At 39.6% G+C, this 21,170-nt stretch overlaps 1 protein-coding gene across 1 annotated transcript in view; it reads right to left on the bottom strand.

Moving 5' to 3' along the window:
* Nucleotides 1-21,170, bottom strand: part of LOC120998124 (CD109 antigen-like) — a 125,522-nt gene that overhangs the window by 20,997 nt on the left and 83,355 nt on the right. Inside the window, exons 24-27 of the mRNA XM_040428652.1 lie at nucleotides 15,158-15,239; nucleotides 6,776-7,007; nucleotides 5,403-5,574; nucleotides 2,587-2,777 (exon numbers count right to left, since the gene is read on the bottom strand). Of these exons, the coding sequence (XP_040284586.1) occupies nucleotides 2,587-2,777; nucleotides 5,403-5,574; nucleotides 6,776-7,007; nucleotides 15,158-15,239 (677 nt within the window). The remainder of the gene's footprint in view (nucleotides 1-2,586; nucleotides 2,778-5,402; nucleotides 5,575-6,775; nucleotides 7,008-15,157; nucleotides 15,240-21,170) is intronic.

Here is a 21,170-nt window from a genome sequence, read left to right as displayed (position 1 = left end):
TCTTCAGGCGGGCTTGGCAAGAGGCCCAAATTAAGGAATGGCGATGAAAAGAGCTCATCTGAATATCCGAGTGTGGGATCACTTGTTTGCAAAGACTCTCGATGGTGGGAGGAAGGAGGATCAGGGTGAGGATTCTGTTGACCAGACTCTTGGCTACTGAGACTGGACTTTGTGGAAGACAGGCTGGTGCTTAACTGACTTGAAGCATTATCTGCTGCAATCCAACCGAGCACCTGCTCGCAGTGGTCTGACTTCGAGAGTGGTGTCCTGTGCCGCCCTGCAAACTTGGAGATGAAGCTAGGTATTGTGGATGAGTGTGTTTCTTGTGCTCTGTCAGCAGGCACAGTTTCACCGCACCCAGGGCCATGGCCTCTGTGTGCTTCATCAGCAGCATGGCCACTTCCCATCCCATACTGCTCACCTTCATCATATTAAATGGTATATATGCTTGCAAGTATGTCTAACGTACAGTAACGCAGTTGTTTTAAGTGTATGCGCAAATAAATTACAGTCAATGTCACAGATATTTGGGAGGCGGAAATGTTCTACAGTAGAGGTACCAAAGGTAATGGCGCTGCTGTCACCAGTGGCTAAGAAAAAATTACAGTCAATGTCACAGATATTTGGGATGCAGAAACGTTATACAGGAGAGGTACCAAAGGTAATGGCGCTGCTGTCACCAGTGGCTAAGAAAAAATTACAGTCAATGTCACAGATATTTGGGATGTGGAAACGTTATACATGAGAGGTACCACAGGTAATGGCGCTGCTGTCAACAGCAGCTAAGAAAAAATTACAGTCAATGTCACAGATATTTGGGATGCGGAAACATTTTACAGGAGAGGTACCACAGGTAATAGCGCTGCTGTCACCAGCGGCTAAGAAAAAATTACAGTCAATGTCACTGATATTTGGGATGCAGAAACGTTATACAGGAGAGGTATCACAGGTAATGGCGCTGCTGTCACCAGTGGCTAAGAAAAAATTGCAGTCAATGTCACAGATATTTGGGATGCGGAAACGTTATACAGGAGAGGTATCACAGGTAATGGCGCTGCTGTCAACAGCGGCTAAGAAAAAAATTACAGTCAATGTCACAAATATTTGGGATGCGGAAACGTTATACAGGAGAGGTAGCACAGGTAATGGCGCTGCTGTCACCAGTGGGTACGAAAAAATTGCAGTCAATGTCACAGATATTTGGGATGCGGAAACGTTATACAGGAGAGGTATCACAGGTAATGGCGCTGCTGTCACCAGTGGCTAAGAAAAATTACAGTCAATGTCACAGATATTTGGGATCTGGAAACGTTATACAGGAGAGGTAGCGCAGGTAATGGCGCTGCTGTCAACAGCGGCTAAGAAAAAAATTACAGTCAATGTCACAAATATTTGGGATGCGGAAATGTTATACGGAGATGTAGCGCAGGTAATGTCACTATCCACATGTGTCTACGGAAAAAGTACACTAAATGTCACACATATTTTTAGGATGCGCAAACGTTATACAGGAGATGTAACGCAGGTAATGTAACTGTCCGCAGCGGACACCGTCTATGGAAAAAGTACACTGGATGTAACAGATATTTTTAGTATGCGCACACGTTAAACAGGCGATGTAGCGCAGATAATGTCGCTGTCCGCAGCGTCTACGGAAAAAGTACACTGAATGTCACAGATATTTTTAGTATGCACACATGTTAAACAGGAGATGTAGCACAGATAATGTCGCTGTCCGTAGCGTCTACGGAAAAAGTACACTGGATGTCAAAGATATTTTTAGGATGCGCAAACGTTATACAGGAGATGTAGCGCAGGTAATGTCACTGTCCGCAGCGGACACCGTCTACGAAAAAAGTACACTGGATGTGACAGATATTTTTAGGCTGCGCACACATTACACAGGAGATGTAGCGCAGATAATGTCGCTGTCTGCAGCGGCCAAACAATTGCACGCAATTTAGCGCAGGTTGCGCTAAAAATATATATTGCTGCTCCAGATACAACAATAGTCCTTAACAGGACTTTTGGGTCTCTAACAATTGCACGCAATTTAGCGCAGGTTGCGCTAAAAATATATATTGCTGCCAGACTCAACAATAGTCCTTAAAAGTACTTTTGCTTCTCTAACTCCAACCCTGCCTAACAAAAAAATTCAATTCAATTCCCTACACTATCTGTCCCTTCTACAGCACAGCTGTTCCTGACTAAGACTGAGCCGAACCACGTGTCATCGGGTGCTTTATAGCACCCGATGACACGTTCCGGCCAGCCAATCACTGTAATGCCAGTAACCAACATGGCTATGGCATTACAGTGAGTGGCAGTACTTACCTTCAAGTTTATTGGTTGCGTAACATGCAGGGAGGAGACTCGAGCATTGCGCTCGAGCACACGCAGTATTCGGCCGAACACCGCAATGTGGCGAGCATCGCGATGCTCGAGCCGAACTGGTGTTAGGCCGAGCATGCTTGCTCGACACTTCAAGGGATGAACACCTCTAATGTTTCTTTAAACATATGATAGATAAAATTGGAACATTTCTAAAACAGTAAATTAAACGTTAAATTTTTTTTGATTCATTACCTGAGTGGATGAATATCCTCCAAGATGATTCCTTTGTTCACTCAGCCATTTCATGACAAGAATACCATCAAGGATTCTACCCTGCTTGTAGTAGGAAAGTAGGGCATATGCTGCTGTCTCAATATCGGTCGTTCTTGGCTGCCAGAAATTGTTTGTTTGTTGAGATGATGTAGACCAGTACTTTGTATTTCCTAGATACACAAATTGCAAAATAAAATACCATTGAGGTTCATGCATTGGATCATGACTTACAACTGTATGTTTTCCCCTAGTTGTATAGGTTTTCCATGTGTTTATGGTGTTTCTTACACACCAAAGACAGATTGCCTATAAAATTGCCTTTATTGTGCATATGTGTGTGCATATGGTGATTAGATTTTAAGCCAAACTAAAGACGTGGAACTGTCTAATCCCTCACCAACATCCAATGTATGGTGGAAGTTGGGACTTTAAAGATGAAGCCTGTTCAGGAGCTGAGTCTGCACCATATTAGCTGGAGGCAGAGTCCATGACTTTTAATCACCGAGATGCCATGGTCACTCATGGTCACAGCATCTGGGCAGTCAAATACAGAGAGCGCTAAGCTCAGGGCCTACTGAAGACCCCCAAGGCCTGCCATAGAGAAGTTTCTATCAGGTCCTTTCTGTGACAGGGCTTGATAGAAAGGTAGTGATTCTCCCATAGATTGCATAATCGCCTAGGGAGACTAAAAATATGGTAAGTGTAAAAAAAAGCATTAAAAAGTTTTTAAAAATACATTAAAAATATACAGTATTTATTCAGATCACCCCTTTTCCTATTTTACAAATAAAAATAAATAACAAAAGCAATAAACGTCATTAGTATTACCACATCTTAAAACTCCCAAATTATTAAAATATAACATTATTTATCCTGTACGGTGAACGAAAGAAAATCCAAATGGCCAATTCACCTTTTTTTTGTTGTTGTTTACCTTCCCAACAAAATTGAATTAAAACTAATCAAAAGGTCATACACACCTCAAGATTGTATAAATAAATTATACAGATCCCCCTACAAAAAATGAGCCTTCACACAGCGTTATAGATGTAGATATAAAACATTTATGGGGGTCAAAATATAGTGATGTATTAAATGTATTAAAACACAAGAAAAACTATAAAAATCGCAATAATTACACTGATCTGCAGAATCAAGATAATTGTCATTTTCACCACATTAGGGATTGCCAAAAAAACAAAACCCATAAAACTATGACAGAATTGTGTTTTCCAATTCCACCCCATTTAGATATTTCCAGCTTCCCACTACATCGTGTACAATAGTACATGGTGCTATTAGAAAGTACAACTTGTCCTGCAAAAAAAAATAAAAAATCCCTCATATATCAATGTGAATTGAAAAAATTTAAATGTTATGGCTCCAGGAAGGCTGAGAGTAAAAAATAAATAAAATAAAAAATAAAAAAATTGTTAAAGAGGACCTTTCATGGGTCCAGACACTATAAACTAAGTAATAGGATATGTAGGTCATAGTGCAGGGATCTAACTGCACTGAATATTTTTTTCTGGGCGCTGCACCATTTGCCCGCTGTGGCCCCCGTTGTATTATCCCTGTATGCTAATTAATAGCATCGGAGCAATGAGAAGGAGACTGAGTCTTTCTCTGTGGGAATCTCCTTCTCCTCTGGCAATCCCAGCGGGGAGCGTAAAAAAAAACTCACCTTCTCCCTGGCTGTGATGCTCTCCGCTGCAATTAGACAGCGCTACAGCCAGGGAGAAGGAGACACCCATTGAGAATCAGGGCAGTCTCCTCCTTCCTATAATGTCTGGACCCATGAAAGGTCCTCTTTAAGGCCTCATTCACACATACGTGGATTTTCACAGATCGCCCAGTCTGCCGTCCTGCTGAGTGCACGAGCGCACGGCGTCATTGGTTGCTATAACACCGTGCGCTTCGCGCCGCCACCGCTGTACAGTAATACACTCGTATAGATCATATACGAAAATACATGTATGTGTGAATGAAACCTAAGTCAGGAAGGGGTAAATAATAATACTGTGGATTCTGTTATCAATAACATTGAACCAAATGTGTTGTTGCCAATGTCCAGAATTTTGCTAGGTCTCTGCTAACCAAACAATGATATGCCGTATCTCTGGCTGGGGTGTACAGAGTGATTTGTACTCAGATCAGATGTCTCCCAAATGGTGCTCTGCCTCTCCTCATACAGCATGTAGTCCCACTTAGTCTACTGAAAAAGATTTTGGACATGACACAAAAGGGGAGTTTTGCCTGATATCTAGCTTAAAAAATATTGTCACAGGTTAACCCTATCCTTTTCCACCCGCCCATTAGCCGTAACAAATTTATCTTAATTTTTGACCAGTTTTCTAGGGCAGCTCCGAGCCTTCGTTATAAATTAGGCGCATCCTCCGGCAGCACAGGAGATATCAAGAACTACAAAAAAAAAGTGTCGGTCTTGGGTAAATTTCCCCCAATGGCTGTAAGATGGGAAATGCAAGCTGTTAAGGCTCGTGCACATGGCCATAAGTGTTTTATGGTCTTCAAATCATGGATCCGCAAAACACGGATCGCGGCTGAACAGAAATGTCCTATCCTTTTGCGCAAAACGGACAAGAATAAGACGTGCTATTTTTTTTGCGGGGCCATACTACTTTTAAGCAAAAAAACAACAACATTATAACAGGTACATTTTAAGATACATACTGCATTATTCCAAGTCACTAGTAAGTGAAAGCCGCACCACATTCATCTATTTTGGCAGTAATTGAAAGAAAGTGTAATTTGTAAGCATTTTTTTTTATCTATACCTGTAATGCTTGCTCTGGAATTGAGCTCATTCAAGGCGGCTTCTGCTTTGCTGCTGTTGGCCAGTGATAGAGCATAGACCACAATTGACAGAGTGTAATTACTAGTTATCCCTTCACTGTATTTGCTTTCAAGGTATTGCACAGCCTTCTGAATTCTGGACTGATATTGATGCTAAAAAATAAAAATAAAAATATTTAATCATATATATATATATATATATATATATATAGCAACCAATCAGATTGATCCTTTCAAGCTCTGAAAAATGAAAAGTGCAATCTGATTTGTTGCTATGTGCAGCTAAGCCAGGTTTCCTTTGCAACAGTTGTGATAAAAGTTTCGATAAATCTCTCACATAATTTTTAGTGAAATAAGGGTATGGCTACACAGCAACACTGGTTGCACAACAGCTGTTGTGGCCAGGATCACAGAGTAGCAGTGACCCAACAGCAGTGTCAGATTTCTTGTGACTGGCATAGCAATCCTATTCATTTCTATGGGACCACCACTACTTTGTGATCCAGGCCGCGTGACCAGTTTTGCCGTGTAGCCATACCCTAAATGGAAGACAATGTGTTAGCGAATGTTATGGGTATTTTGGCATGGAATAGGTGTATATTACTTTCTGAAATATGCATAAAAATACCCTTAGGGTACAGCCACACTGTCAGGTTTCTGCATGCAGTTTTGGAAACCTTAACCAGGGGTGAATTAAAAAAGAGGAGGAGTTGTACTTTATCTGTCCTTTATACTTTCTTTCCATCTATGAGCTACTCCTGATTTTGGTGTCCAAAACTGCATGTAGAAACCTGGCCATGTGACTGTACCTTTAAAGTGGAGGGGGGATATTGTAGTTAATTACGGTAATTCCTTAACTACACCCTGCCTCTTCGTTCTACACATCAGCAGTAGGATTCCAATTCATTACATATTTAATTTTTAAAGTTTCAAAAAATCCTTAAAATTCTCAAAGAGATTAAAGCCTGCAGTTGTTTAAGAAAACACTGGGGGAGATTTATTAAGACTGGTGTTCCTATACATCAGTCTTGATCCTCCTGAGTTGTAGTAAGATGAGCCTAATTTATTAAGAGGCAGATGCCTCTTAATAAGTTAGGCACATTTCTGGAACCAGAAATTAAAATCTATGCCAGCAGGAGCTGGCAGAGACTTGAGCTATAACTTATGCCAGTTTATAGTGTAAGTTATAGTAAATTCAGCTGGCATGCTAAGCCATGCCAGTGGCGGGAAGCTCAAAAAGTCACCAATACTGGTTCAAATATGGTGTGCGTCATAATTTGTGACTTTTTTATGCAACAATAGTGACAAAGTAGCTTTGATAAATGCCCCTCATTATGTCCCAAGTTGTGCTTACTCTGTAGAATTCATCTTCTAGCAGTGAGGTGACTATATAAGCTGTAAGGGTGATGGGACCATTCAGTCCACCTTGTAGCTCTTGATGAATGACACGTCCAGGTTCAGAAAATATGCCAGTGTTAATATCTTGATACCGTACCAACCAGTCTACTGTTCCATTCAAAACATCTTCATTTATGTATATGAAGGGCCGAGCTTGTAGAAAGCATCTAAATACAAACGCTGTAAGCCTGCAAAAATGCATAGATGTTATATACTGTATGTTGTGAAATGGAGAAAAAAAACATTACAATAAAACTGTGAGTTCCTTGAGATGACCAACCAAAGCTGTCTTAACAATTGGACTACTAGTGGAGTGGCCTTCTCAAAGAAGATGGCTATATGAATAATATAGAGTGCAACTGAAAAATCTATCATCTGGTCTGGATAAGGCCTGTTTTTTTCAGATTGATGCTTGGATATTGGAGTATAAGATTGGGAGGGGGGGGGGAGTCTGCATGTACTCTTGACACTGGAGATGAGTTGTGATACCAGCCACAGTCAAAGGAAAAGAGTAACAGAAAAATATACAGTTAAAGGGGTATTCTAGTTATAACAAGTTGCATTTCTATGGAAGTGCCAGAGATAGCCGAGCGCTGTACTCGGTTACCTCCAGCGCTCCCATAGAAATGAATGGTGCAGCAAAGCACTTTTCCAACCAGCTGGTCAATCCGTTTCAAGGAGGCTTCACAGGGTACGGGGGCAGACATTCTCGTGATCAGTGGGAGTCCCAGCGGTAGGACCCCTACCAATCTGATAGTTATCCCCTATTCAGCTTTAATTTGAGGGTATTCACATCCTAATTGGAGGAAGGGTTTAGGAATTACAACTCTTTAACCCCTTATGGACCAGGCTCATTTTCACCTTCAGGACCAGGACATTTTTTGGAAATCTGACCAGGGTCACTTTATGTGGTGATAACTTTAAAACGCTTTGACTTATCCAGGCCATTCTGAGATTGTTTTTTGTCACATATTGTACTTCATGACACTGGCAAAATAGAGTCAAATTTATTTATTTTTTATTTATAAAAAAATACCAAATTTACCAAAAATTTTGAAAAATTAGCGAATTTCCAAGTTTCAATTTCTCTACTTCTATAATACATAGTAATACCTACAAAAATAGTTATTACTTTACATTCCCAATATGTCTACTTCATGTTTTGATCATTTTGGGAATGATATTTTATTTTTTGGGGGATGTTACAAGGCTTAGAAGTTTAGAAGCAAATCTTGAATTTTTTTTCTAAAATTTTCAAAAACCCACTTTTTAAGGACCAGTTCAGGTCTGAAGTCACTTTGTGAGGCTTACATAATAGAAACCACCCCATTCTATAAACTAAACCCCTCAAGGTATTCAAAACTGATTTTAAAAACTTTGTTAACCCTTTAGGTGTTCCACAAGAATTAATTGAAAATAGAGATAAAATTTCAAAATTTCACTTTTTTGGCAGATTTTCCATTTTAATATTTTTTTCCAGTTACAAAGCAAGGGTTAACAGCCAAACAAAGCTCAATATTTATGGCTCTGAATCTGTAGTTTACAGAAACACTCCATATGTGGTCGTAAACTGCTGTACGAGCACACGGCAGGGTGCAGAAGGAAAGGAATGCCATACGGTTTTTGGAAGGCAGATTTTGCTGGACTGTTTTTTTGACAACATGTCCCAATTGAAGGCCCCCTGATGCACCCCTAGAGTAGAAACTCCCAAAAAGTGACCCTATTTCAGAAACTACACCCCTCAAGGTATTCAAAACTAATTTTAAAAACTTTGTTAACCCTTTAGGTGTTGCACAAGAATTAATGGAAAACAGAGATAAAATTTCACTTTTTTGGCAGATTTTCCATTTTAATATTTTTTTTCCAGTTACAAAGCAAGGGTTAACAGCCCAACAAAACTCAATATTTATGGCTCTGATTCTGTAGTTTACAGAAACACCCCATATGTGGTCGTAAACTGCTGTACGGGCACACGGCAGGGCGCAGAAGGAAAGGAATGCCATACGGTTTTTGGAAGGCAGATTTTGCTGGACTGGTTTTTTGTCCCATTTGAAGCCCCCCTGATGCACCCCTAGAGTAGAAACTCCCAAAAAAAACTCCATTTTAGAATCTACGGGATAGGATGGCAGTTTTGCTTGTACTATTTTAGGGTACATATGATTTTTGGTTGCTCACTTTGTGAGGCAAGGTAACAAGATATAGCTGTTCTGGCACTGTTTTTATTTTTTATTTACAACATTCATCTGACAGGTTAGATCATGTGGTATTTTTATAGAGCAGGTTGTCACAGACGCGAAAATACCAAATATGACTACTTTTTTTGGTTGTTTGTTTCAGTTTTACATAACAAAGCATTTACATTTTTTTTATGATTCTTTAGTGTCTCGACATTCTGAAAGCCATAGTTTTATTTATTTTTTGGGTGACTGTCTTGTGTAGGAGCTAATTTTTTTCAGGATGAGATGACGGTTTGATTGTCACTATTTTGGGGTGCGTATGACTTTTTGATCGCTTGCTATTACACTTTTTGTGATGTAAGGTGACAAAAAATGGCTTTTTTTACACCGTTTTTTTATATTTTATTTTTATGGTTTTCACCTGAGGGGTTAGGTCATGTGATATTTTTATAGAGCATGTTATTACGGACACGGAGATACCTAATATGTATACTTTTTTTTTATTAATGTAAGTTTTACACAATGATTTCACTTTTGAAACCAAAAAAATCATGTTTTAGTGTCTCCATAGTCTGAGAGACATAGTTTTTTCAGTTTTTGGGCGATTATCTTGGGTAGGGTATGATTTGTGCGGGATGAGATGACGGTTTGATTGGCACTATTTTGGGGTGCGTATGACTTTTTCATCGCTTGCTATTACACTTTTTGTGATGTAAGGTAACAAAAAATGGCTTTTTTTACACCGTTCTTATTTTTATTTTTTTACGTTATTCACCTGAGGGGTTAGGTCATGTGATATTTTTATAGAGCAGGTTATATCGGACGCTGCGATACCTAATATGTATACTTTTTTAAATTTACTTGTTTTACACAATAACAGCTTTTTTAAAACAAAAAAATGATGTTTTAGTGTCTCCATGTTCTGAGCCATAGTTTTTTTATTGTCTTAGGTAGGGGCTCATGTTTTGCGGGGTGAGGTGACGGTTAGATTGGTACTATTTTGGCGGGCATATGCCTTTTTCATCGCTTGCTGTTGTACTTTTAGTGATGTAAGGTGACAAAAAAAGGTTTATTTAGCACAGTTTTTATTTTTTATTATATACTGTGTTCATCTGAGGGGTTAGGTCATGTGATATGTTTATAGAGCCGGTCGATAAGGACGCGGCGATACCTAATATGTCTACTTTTTTTTTTCCTATTTTTTACCAATTTTATTTTACTTTATTTGGGGGAAATAAAGTTGTTGTTTTTTTTTTACTTACAACTTTAAATTTTTGGGGGGGAAAACTTTATTTTTTCAACTTTTTTTTTCACTTTATTTTTTGTCCCACTTTAAGACTTCAACTTTTGGGGGTCTGATCCCCTTTACAATGCATTCCAATTCTTCTGTATTGGAATGCATTGGCTGGATGAGTAATACAGTGTGTATTACTCATACAGCTTCCTGCCTGTGAGATCCAGGGGGCTGGATCTCACAGGCTCTTCACCGGAAGGCAGCGCCGATGCCTAAAGAAGGCATCGTGCTGCCTTCCATGCCATCGGGTCCCCATTACAGCAGCACGGGGACCCGATGGCACCGCCGATCCCCGCCACAAGACCCGTAAACGCTGCAAACTGCAGGTGTGAGTTGACGGGACCCCCCAGCGCATTGTCCCAGGGTGCCTGCTGATTGATTTCAGCAGGCACCCAGTTCCGATCACCGCCCTCCGCGCGGCAGTGATCGGAACTACACATGATGTACCGATACGTCATGTGTCCTTAAGTACCAGGACATCATGACGTACTGGTACGTCATATGTCCCCAAGAGGTTAATATGTAGCTGTCTATTTTTCAAGGGACCAAAAGATAATAGGACAATTATCTCAAAAGCTATTTAATGGGCTTTATAGGCTATTTCTTTAGTAATCCATCATCAATTAAGCAAGTAAAAGGTCTGGCGTTGATTCCAGGTGTAGTATTTAGCATTTGAAAGCTGTTTCTGTAAACCTACAACATACTGTTAAAGGAGCTCTCAATGGAAGTGAAACAGACCATCATTAGTTTGAAAAAAATGAAAAAATTCATCAGAGAGATAGCGGAAATGTTAAGTGTGGCCAAATCAACAGTTTGGTAAATTCTGGTGAAAAAAAATAAATTGTGCGTTGGTGAACTCAAAAAGGCCTGGGCGTCCACGGAAGACAACAGTTGTGGATGACCGCAGAACCCTTTCCATGGTGAGGAAAAACCCCTTCACAACATCCATCCAAGTGAAGAACACTCTCCAGGAGGTACGGATGTAGTAGAGTTAACACTCATGCTTTATGAGACGTGTTATCTAAACTAAAAGCGTTAAGCAAACACCTTCAATTGCTTTTCAATGGCTTTTTTCTCAAGATAATGAAATGAGTTAAGAAATTTGAGTTAAGAGATTGAGTGCTAACTCTGCTACATCTGTAGGTGTATTAGTATCTAAGTCTACCATAAAGCAAGGACAAGGTGAAAACCATTAATCAGCCTCAAAAATATAAAGGGCAGATTAGACTTTGCCCAAAAAAATTTAAAGAAGCCAGCCCAGTTCTGGAACAGCATTCTTTGGACAGATGAAACTAAAATCAACCTGATGGGAAGAAGAAATTACAGAGAAGGCTTGGTACGGTTCATGATCCAAAGCACACCACATCCTATGTAAAACATGATTGAGGCAGTGTGATGGCGTGGGCATGCATGGCTTCCAATGGCACTGGGTCACTGGTGTTTATTGAGAATTTGTGACTGAAGACAGAAGCAGCCGGATGAATTCTGAAGTGTACAGGGATATAGTTTTTGCTCAGATTCAACCAAATGCATCATGGTTGATTGGACAGTGCTTTACTGTACAGATGGACAATTATCCAAAACATACTGCGAAAGCAACCCAGGAGTTTTTTAAGTCAAAGAAGTGGGATATTCTGCAATAGCCAAGTCAATCACTAGATCTCAACCTGACCGATCATGCATTTCACTTGCTTAAACTTAAGGCAGAAAGACAGACAAACAAGCAACAACTAAGGACCACTACAGTAAAGGACTGGCAAAGCATCACATAGTAGGAAACCCAGTGTATGCTGATGTCCATGGATTCTAGACTTCAGGCAGTCATTGCCTGCAAAGGATTCTCTACAAAGTATTAAAAATGAACATTTTATTTATGGTAATGTTAATTTGTCCAATTTAGCTACTAAAATGAGGAGTCTTTGTAGAAAAATGGTTGCAATTCTTAAACGTTTCACAGGATATTTTTCTTCAATCACTTGAATTAAACCTGAAAGTTTACACTTCAATTGCATCTCAGTTGTTTTATTTCAAATCCAATGTGGTGGCATACAGAGCCCAAATCATGACCATTTGCAGATTGTGTCACTGTCCAAACATTTCTGGACCTACTGTATATATATATATATATATATATATATATATACACAGTGTATATATATATAAAACTATATCTTAAATGGTGTTGAGAGAATCGAGCTTTGGATCCAAGATCTGAAGTTGATTAGTTCAAAACTTCATTTTAATGCTGTACGGAGATCCATCTCTGTACAGCATTAGAATGTATGGCCTCCAGCAAGACAAAATGAGTTGGCCTCACAAGACTTCATGAATAACTTCAGCCATCAATTTTTAAACCTAAAAACCATTTTAAAACTTGGATCCGAGGTCGGCTTTGGTACCGATTGATACCTTGATAATGAAGCTGACTTCAGATCCAAGTTTTAAAATGGTTTTCAAGTTTAAAAATCGAAGTCCGATGTTATTTACCAAAGTCTCGAGGCCTACTCATTTCGCCTCGTCGGAGGCCATACATTTTAGTGCTGTACAGAGACAGATCTCTGTACAGCATTAAAACAAAGTTTTGAACGAATCGAGTTCGGATCTTGGATCCGAAGCTCGATTTGCTCAACACTAATATATATATATATATATATATATATATATATATATATATATATACACATCCTCAGTTTTTTTACTGTTCTTTTGACAGATCAGGAGAACGGAAAGCTAAACGGTGATGTTAACTTAGCCTTAAAGGATAACTGTCACATTTAGATCCTAATTTCATATTTCATATATGTAGTTACTAATAACATGATATTCCAGAATCAGTTACTATTAGACTGACTTACCCCATATTTAATAAGATTCAGCCCTTAGCAACCACTATTGCAATTTCACTATTCAGTTAAGATGGCCGCCACTGCCCTCACCCTGAGGCTAATCCCGCCTGGCCTCACTAGCCAGTAACAATAGCCCCCCAAAAGTGTCAGTAACCAGAGCCCTCCTCCCTAAAGGGTTAATCTCCTGCAGCACAAAGGGGTCCTCCTACCACATGTTGCTTTCATTTATACACTGAGCAGATGGCAGATCTCCCTTCCCTGGTCTGCGCTGCTTCAACTCTGCATTCTCCAGCTCTGCTGAGTGAGGGAGCGTCTGCCAAGCGCAGGGGCAGGGAGAAGTGCACACAGCCCAGGCACTGTTATCAGCTGCTGGGGAGGACCTGGCTTTAATCATTTACTTACAGTCCCTGGCTGTCAGTAATGTGACCTTGCACGCAGCCTGCTTCTGCGTGCTCCGTCCTTCAACAGATAGGCGGACCATGCCTAGCAACCCTATTTTAAGCACAGGTAAAAGTAGGCAGTACAGGGAACAAAAATGTGGAATTAAGGGGTAATTGAATACACAGTGAAAAGTTGAAATAGGACCACCAAGGTGATATTAATCACCACAATCCAATACTCCAAAAAAAAAATAATACGACAGTTATCCTTTAATATCAGTCAGGTGTATCAGGTATTTAATGCGGGACATCTGGGGGATTTTGTCATTTGGCAATGTCTGGTTATTTTCGACTATTGGGCCCAGGTTTACAATTTGATAAATGCAAGGTTTTTAATTCAATTGGTTCCTGGTCCACTTACCGAGATTTTGGGATTTCCCCCGAACAACAGATGGATAAAACAGAAAACATCCTCTTTCTTGCTTGGATTTTAACAATTCGGGTCTGGCTCTCTATTACCATTCCAAACCTATCTCATCTGATGTCCCTTATTAAACTAATGTTAAAGGGTTTCTGTCACCCCGCAAAACTCATATTTTTTTTTTTGGATAGTTAGATTCCTCATAGTGCGATATAGGAGAATATAATGCTCTTACTTACTTTCATGCGGCCGATTCTTTATAAAACGAACTTTTATAATATGTAAATGAGGGCTCTACCAGCAAGTAGGGCGTCTACTTGCTGGTAGCTGCTGCAGAAATCCGCCCCCTCGCCGTGTTGATTGACAGGGCCAGCCGGGATCTCCTCCTCCGGCCGGCCCTGTCAGTAATTCAAAAATCGCGCGCCTCGCGTCATTCGGCGCAGGCGCTCTGAGATGAGGAGGCTCGTATCCTCAGCACTCCCTCAGTGCGCCTGCGCCGATGACATCACCGAAAGAGAAGACGTCATCGGCGCAGGCGCACTGAGGGAGTGCTGAGGATACGAGCCTCCTCATCTCAGAGCGCCTGTGCCGAATGACGCGAGGCGCGCGATTTTTGAAATACTGACAGGGCCGGCCGGAGGAGGAGATCCCGGCTGGCCCTGTCAATCAACACGGCGAGGGGGCGGATTTCTGCAGCAGCTACCAGCAAGTAGACGCCCTACTTGCTGGTAGAGCCCTCATTTACATATTATAAAAGTTCCTTTTATAAAGAATCGGCCGCATGAAAGTAAGTAAGAGCATTATATTCTCCTATATCGCCCTATAAGGAATCTAACTATCCAAAAAAAAAAAAATGAGTTTTGCGGGGTGACAGAAACCCTTTAAGTGCAAAGAATTTCAACTTAAGTATAAATACATGAAGAAGGGTTGAGTATGGATGATTTTATTAGCTCTAAGAAGTTGGTTCCCCCTCCCCCTTTTTTTTTTCTTTTCCGCTCGAGCTCGAGGTTTTAATGGGGTTATATAATTATGTTTGGATATAATTGTTTAATGACAATATCTACATAGATTTGAATATTATTTATTTATGTTTATGTATTAATGATCGAAATTAAATTAAAAATATAATTTTAAAAATCCCCTTGTTCTTTATTACTGATAAACTAAAATGTATCTAAAACATAATTCAATGTCATAATGATATTAAACAGTATGCTCACCAGGTACTTCCCGAAGGATCAGAGTTTCCAAATGCACTAAATGAACCATCATCTCGCTTATAAGTCAGTTCCCTTTGATAGCCTAGGCATAAAATATACACAGCTGTTAAGTAATGTAGTATTTTACATATTAGATCTATAATAAAAATGTAAATGGAGTGAAGAATACTCTATGAGAAGAATTCTGAGTTGACTTTAGAAACATTACCTGATTGCTTTGTATAAACGTTTTGGGGCATAAAACCACCCATGTATGGGTTTATACATAGCAATAGTGTGCCATGTGGCCAACTGCCACATGGATAAACTACAATTTTATTTTTCCTGAATTGCTGCAAACACCCCAATATAATAATTGAAATGGTTTAATCACTCGAATAGAGCTGATCTGCAGTACCAGGTAAGGCCCATAGAGAAAAATGGGCCTTTTACAGTTGCAATAAAAAGTATGTGAACCCTTTGGAATTATATGGATTTCTGCACAAATTGGTCATAAAATGTGATCTGATCTTCATCTAAGTCACAACAATAGACAATCACAGTCTGCTTAAACTAATAACACACAAAGAATTAAATGTTACCATGTTTTTATTGAACACACCATGTAAACATTCACAGTGCAGGTGGAAAAAGTATGTGAACCCTTGGATTTAATAACTGATTGAATATCCTTTGGCAGCAATAACGTCAACCAAACATTTCCTGTAGTTGCAGATCAGACGTGCACAACGGTCAGGAGTAATTCTTGACCATTCCTCTTTACAGAACTGTTTCAGTTCAGCAATATTCTTGGGATGTCTGGTGTGAATCGCTTTCTTGAGGTCATGCCACAGCATCTCAATCGGGTTGAGGTCAGGACTCTGACTGGGCCACTCCAGAAGGCGTATTTTCTTCTGTTTAAGCCATTCTGTTGTTGATTTACTTCTATGCTTTGGGTCGTTGTCTTGTTGCAACACCCATCTTCTGTTGAGCTTCAGCTGGAGGATAGATGGCCTTAAATTCTCCTGCAAAATGTCTTGATAAACTTGGGAATTCATTTTTCCTTCGATGATAGCAATCCGTCCAGGCCCTGACGCAGCAAAGCAGCCCCAAACCATGACGCCCCCACCACCATACTTCACAGTTGGGATAAGGTTTTGATGTTGGTGTGCTGTACCTCTTTTTCTTCCAAACAAATCAACTTTGGTTTCATCTGTCCACAGAATATTTTGCCAGTACTGCTGTGGAACATCCAGGTGCTCTTGTGCAAAATGTAAACGTGCAGCAATGTTTTTTTTGGACAGCAGTGCCTTCCCCTGTGGTATCCTCCCATGAAATCCATTCTTGTTTAGAGTTTTACGTATCGTAGATTCGCTAACAGGGATGTTAGAATATGCCAGAGACTTTTGTAAGTCTTTAGCTGACACTCTAGGGTTCTTCTGTATCTCATTGAGCAGTCTGCGCTGTGCTCTTGCAGTCATCTTTACAGGACGGCCACTCCTAGGGAGAGTAGCAGCAGTGCTGAACTTTCTTCATTTATAGACAATTTGTCTTACCGTGGACTGATGAACAGCAAGGCTTTTGGAGATACTTTTATAACCCTTTCCAGCTTTATGCAAGTCAACAATTCTTAATCGTAGGTCTTCTGAGAGCTCTTTCGTGCGAGGCATCATTCACATCAAGCAATGCTTCTTGTGAAAAGCAAACCCAGAACTGGTGTGTGTTTTTTATAGGGCAGGGCAGCTGTAACCAACACCTCCAATCTCATCCCATTGATTGGACTCCAGTTGGCTGACACCTCACTCCAATTAGCTCTTGGAGATGTCATTAATCTAGGGGTTCACATACTTTTTCCACCTGCACTGTGAATTTTTACATGGTGTGTTCAATAAAAACATGGTAACATTTAATTATTTGTGTGTTATGAGTTTAAGCATACTGTGATTGTTTATTGTTGTGACTTAGATGAAGATCAGATCACATTTTATGACCAATTTGTGCAGAAATCCATATCATTCCAAAGGGTTCACATACTGTTTCTTGCAACTGTATGTATCCCTTTTGTACAATACAGTAGAAAGGATTGTTTGATCCACCAACAAGCATGAACAGCTCTAAAAGTTTTCTTCCTCACCCTCCAGACACTAGTGGCTCCTTCATTAAACACCCCGTCTCTGTCTGGACCATTTCTATACGCTTAACAGAAGGAAATTTTGTGTCACAGCACCCATTATGTGTCCTGCCATTGACAGAAAGCCTCTGTCGCCTTGGTTTGCAGTGGTGTCATAAATGAGAAACCTGGACTGCTACAGGCTGGAACTGTATCGTCTTTAGTGACAAATCCAGGTTCTATTTGGGATCCGAGGACAGTTGGGTTCCACTATGGAGGCCTTGAGGTGAGCGCTTCAATCCTGCCTTTACTGTGGAGTGACACACTGTCCCAACAACTGCTGGTATGATGATCTGGGGAGCTACTGCCCACAACAGTTGTTCACCTCTATTACCTATATGAGGGACACTAACAGCTTAGAAATACGTTCAAGACATCCTGCGGCCACATATGTTGCCTCACAGGCAGGGCTTCCAACTGGCATTTTTTTCAGCATGATAATGTGCGTCCAAACACAGCAAGGTTTCCCAGGAATGTGTCCACCAAATTGAAACACCAACTTGGCCTGCGCAGTTGCCAGATTTATCGCCAATGAAACACTTTTGGGATCAACTAGGACGCCAGCTATGGCAATTACAAGTGTGCAGAATCTACAGGCACAGCTGCAACATCTGTGGGCAAATGTGCCACACAATATCATATGAAACCTATATACCTCCATGCTCAATCATATCTCATCTTGTGTCCAAGCTAGAGATGCTAGAGCCTCCTTTCAATTTTATAATTTTCTTCAATAAACATTCTTTCGCTCTAATATTGTAAATACTTACATATATCAGCATTACATTCACACATAGAAAGTTTCATTTGATTCCAACAACTCTTTCTTGGTGTGTTATTTTATTATTATTTTTTTGTCAAGTAGTGTAAAATGAGTCAAAAAATAGATCCAACAAGTAACCCTTTAGTGACCACCAATATGCCTTTTTACGGCGGTCACTAAGGGACCTTAGCTCTAACAGCATGGGCCGGCAGGATTGCAGAACCGGGCTGTTTAACTCCTTACATGCCATGGGCAATGGCAGCTGCCACATGTAAGCAGTTACAGAGGGAGCGGACTCCCCCTGTCTCCCATGGGCGATCGTAGGGTGCCGATGTGTGTATAGGCTGGCTGGGGCCTGGTTTAGCGATAGTGCATTGTATTTTAAAAGTAATCAAAAATTGCCTGTGGGACTATTAAGTGGTAAAAAACAAAAGTTTAAAAAAATTATTAAATAAAGAACTCCAATAAAAAATAAATACACATTTTTTCCGTTAAAAATACGCTTTTTAATGAATAAAAATTGCAAAAATAAAATCTCCCCCACATGTTTGGTATCACCACATCCAAAACCACTCATACTACACAAATATCATGTAAATTATCTCCTAGCCGTAAAAGAAAAACCCAAAAAATGGCAGAATTGCTCATTTATTCTTAGTCCCCACCGAAAAAACGTAATAACTAGCGATCAAAAAGCGTAATTTACCCCAAAATTATACCAATGAAAACTACAAGTGATCCCACAAAAATCAAGCAGCATAGAAAGAAAAAGAAAAAAGTTATGGCTCTTGGGAAGCGGCGATGCAAAAAGATTTTCTTCCTTTTAAAAAATGGTGTTTTATCGCACAAAAGTAGTAAAACATAAAAAAACACTATATGTATTTTGTATCGCTGTAAGTGTACTGACCCAGAGAATAAAGATATTATTTTACTTATACCGAAAAATGAACGCCGTAAAATTCATTAACACTCAGAAAGTGTTAATAAAAGTTCATCAAAAGGTTATGTGTACCCCAAAATGACACCATTAAAAACTGCAACTTGTCCTGTAAAAAACAAGCCCTCATACAGCTACACAGATAGAAAAATAAAAAAAGTTATAATTCTTGGAAGGCGACGAAAAAAGGAAGAAAAATGCTTGATCAGTAAAAACAAAACAGGCTGATTACTAAGCCAAAGGCAAAAATGCAGATTTATTAGAATGATTTGAAAGATGCATCACTCTTGATGTTGCTGAACCACAGGGAGGACCTACCTGATTAAGAGCACCTTGGCGCGGGTAGGCGGGCACAGATTTGTTTTGGCTATATAGATATATATATTGGCTGAGAGTCTCAGATTTTATCATATCAGAGTGAGGGCTTAGTCCTAGTCCATATATAATGTTTGCATCTAAGTGCATTATTTTCCATGATTTTTTCCTTATAAATGTTGCCATGTACATCCACATATTTAGTTATCATATCGTGCAGGATGTTTTGTATCTTTTTCTGTGATTTTTGAACCACAGGGATGTGATCACTGCTAATTTAAACACTTTGCTTAAGGTGGTATACCATGAAAACTATTACTATGCAACCAATAGGACATTTCAAATTAAAACAGCACTCCCACAAAATGTTATATTATTTGGCACATTAGAGTCTCTTTTTACCAGTAACTGTATATGGACTGAATTTGTGAATTATCCACTCCTTTCTTGATAGATGAATCCCAAGGATAACTTTCTCATGAAAATAGTACTCGAGTTAAACGTAGGCACCAAAATAGTGGTGAAAGGTATGAGTTACTTTCATTCAGAACTTTCTACTTTTAGGGTAGAATGCTCCGATACAAAGAGATGAACGGGGTCTATGTGTTAGTGCACTGCTATACACAGGGCTGATTTTAGACAAAATGTAGCCCTGGGCAAAATGAAAAGTGGGGCCCCAAATCTTGTAATAATGTACTAACAACACAGTTTCATTCTCTCGATTCCGGTGCTCCCTCGCAGATTTACACTCCGTAAAGCTCCTCACACAGTTCTTCACCCTCATGGCTCCAGAATACGCCACATGCCCCCTCCATTCACAGTAATGAGCTCCCCTCACTCACGGCATCTGAGAGTGTTAAAAACTGGAAGCGTGGGATTCCTCTTCAGGCGTGCTTCCCCCCAGAGGAGAATGGGGAAAGCACCCTGTTCTATAAATAAGCCACATCCTGTACTAGACTTCCAAGCTTATTGTTAGTATATCCCAGTTCAGGCCACTAGATGGCAGCACTGAACTGTGATATAGTGATTCCTATAAAGAATAATGAAGCAATTTACATCTGATGATTGTAAGTTGTGGTCCACTTGGGGGACTTAACAAAAAGTAAAAAAAATTATATATATATATATATATATATATATATATATATATAAAAAACTTAAAAATTTAAATCACCCCATTCCCCAAAATAAAAAGAAACAAAAAATAGCATTATGGGCATCGCCATGCGAAAACGCCCATACTATTCAGTTATTAAAAAAAGTTAATGGCGTACCGATTTGCGTTTTTTCATCACTTTATCTCCCAAGAAAATTGAATAAAAAGTGATCAAGTCATACACACCCCAAAATGGTATTGTCAAAAACGACAGATTGTCCCACATCTCCGTAGACATAACTATAAAAATGTTATGAGGGTCAGAATATTGCGATGAACAAAAAAATATATATTTTACTAAGTGACTCCTGATGAGGCTTAGCTTGCTGTAGTGAGCGGGCCTATAGACGTCCTGAGCGCGGGTGCTGTTAGGGTTGCCACCTTTCCCCCCCAAAAAAATACTGGTTTCACAAGTTAAAATGGTTGGTGTGGGTTAATAGGGTTTTTTTTTATCATATTTTACATTTTGCTCTATTTTTTTTTTCAATAAAATCAAACTTTTCACTGTTGGGGACACTCTGTGTATTTAAGTTTTATTTAACTTCTATTTTTAAAATGTTTCTGTGGGGATTTCAACTCACAAACATCTACATTAAAGGCAAGAACCTTAACCACTGGGCTATAGAGCTCAATGCTAAGTTATTGCCGAAAAACCTCATAGAAGTTTCTCTTGTGTTAAAAACCTCATAGAAG

The sequence above is a fragment of the Bufo bufo genome, chromosome 4 (assembly GCF_905171765.1).
Source record: "Bufo bufo chromosome 4, aBufBuf1.1, whole genome shotgun sequence".
NCBI lineage: Eukaryota > Metazoa > Chordata > Amphibia > Anura > Bufonidae > Bufo > Bufo bufo.
The sequence above is the reverse complement of the archived record's forward strand: the minus strand, read 5'-3'. Positions and strand labels throughout refer to the sequence as shown.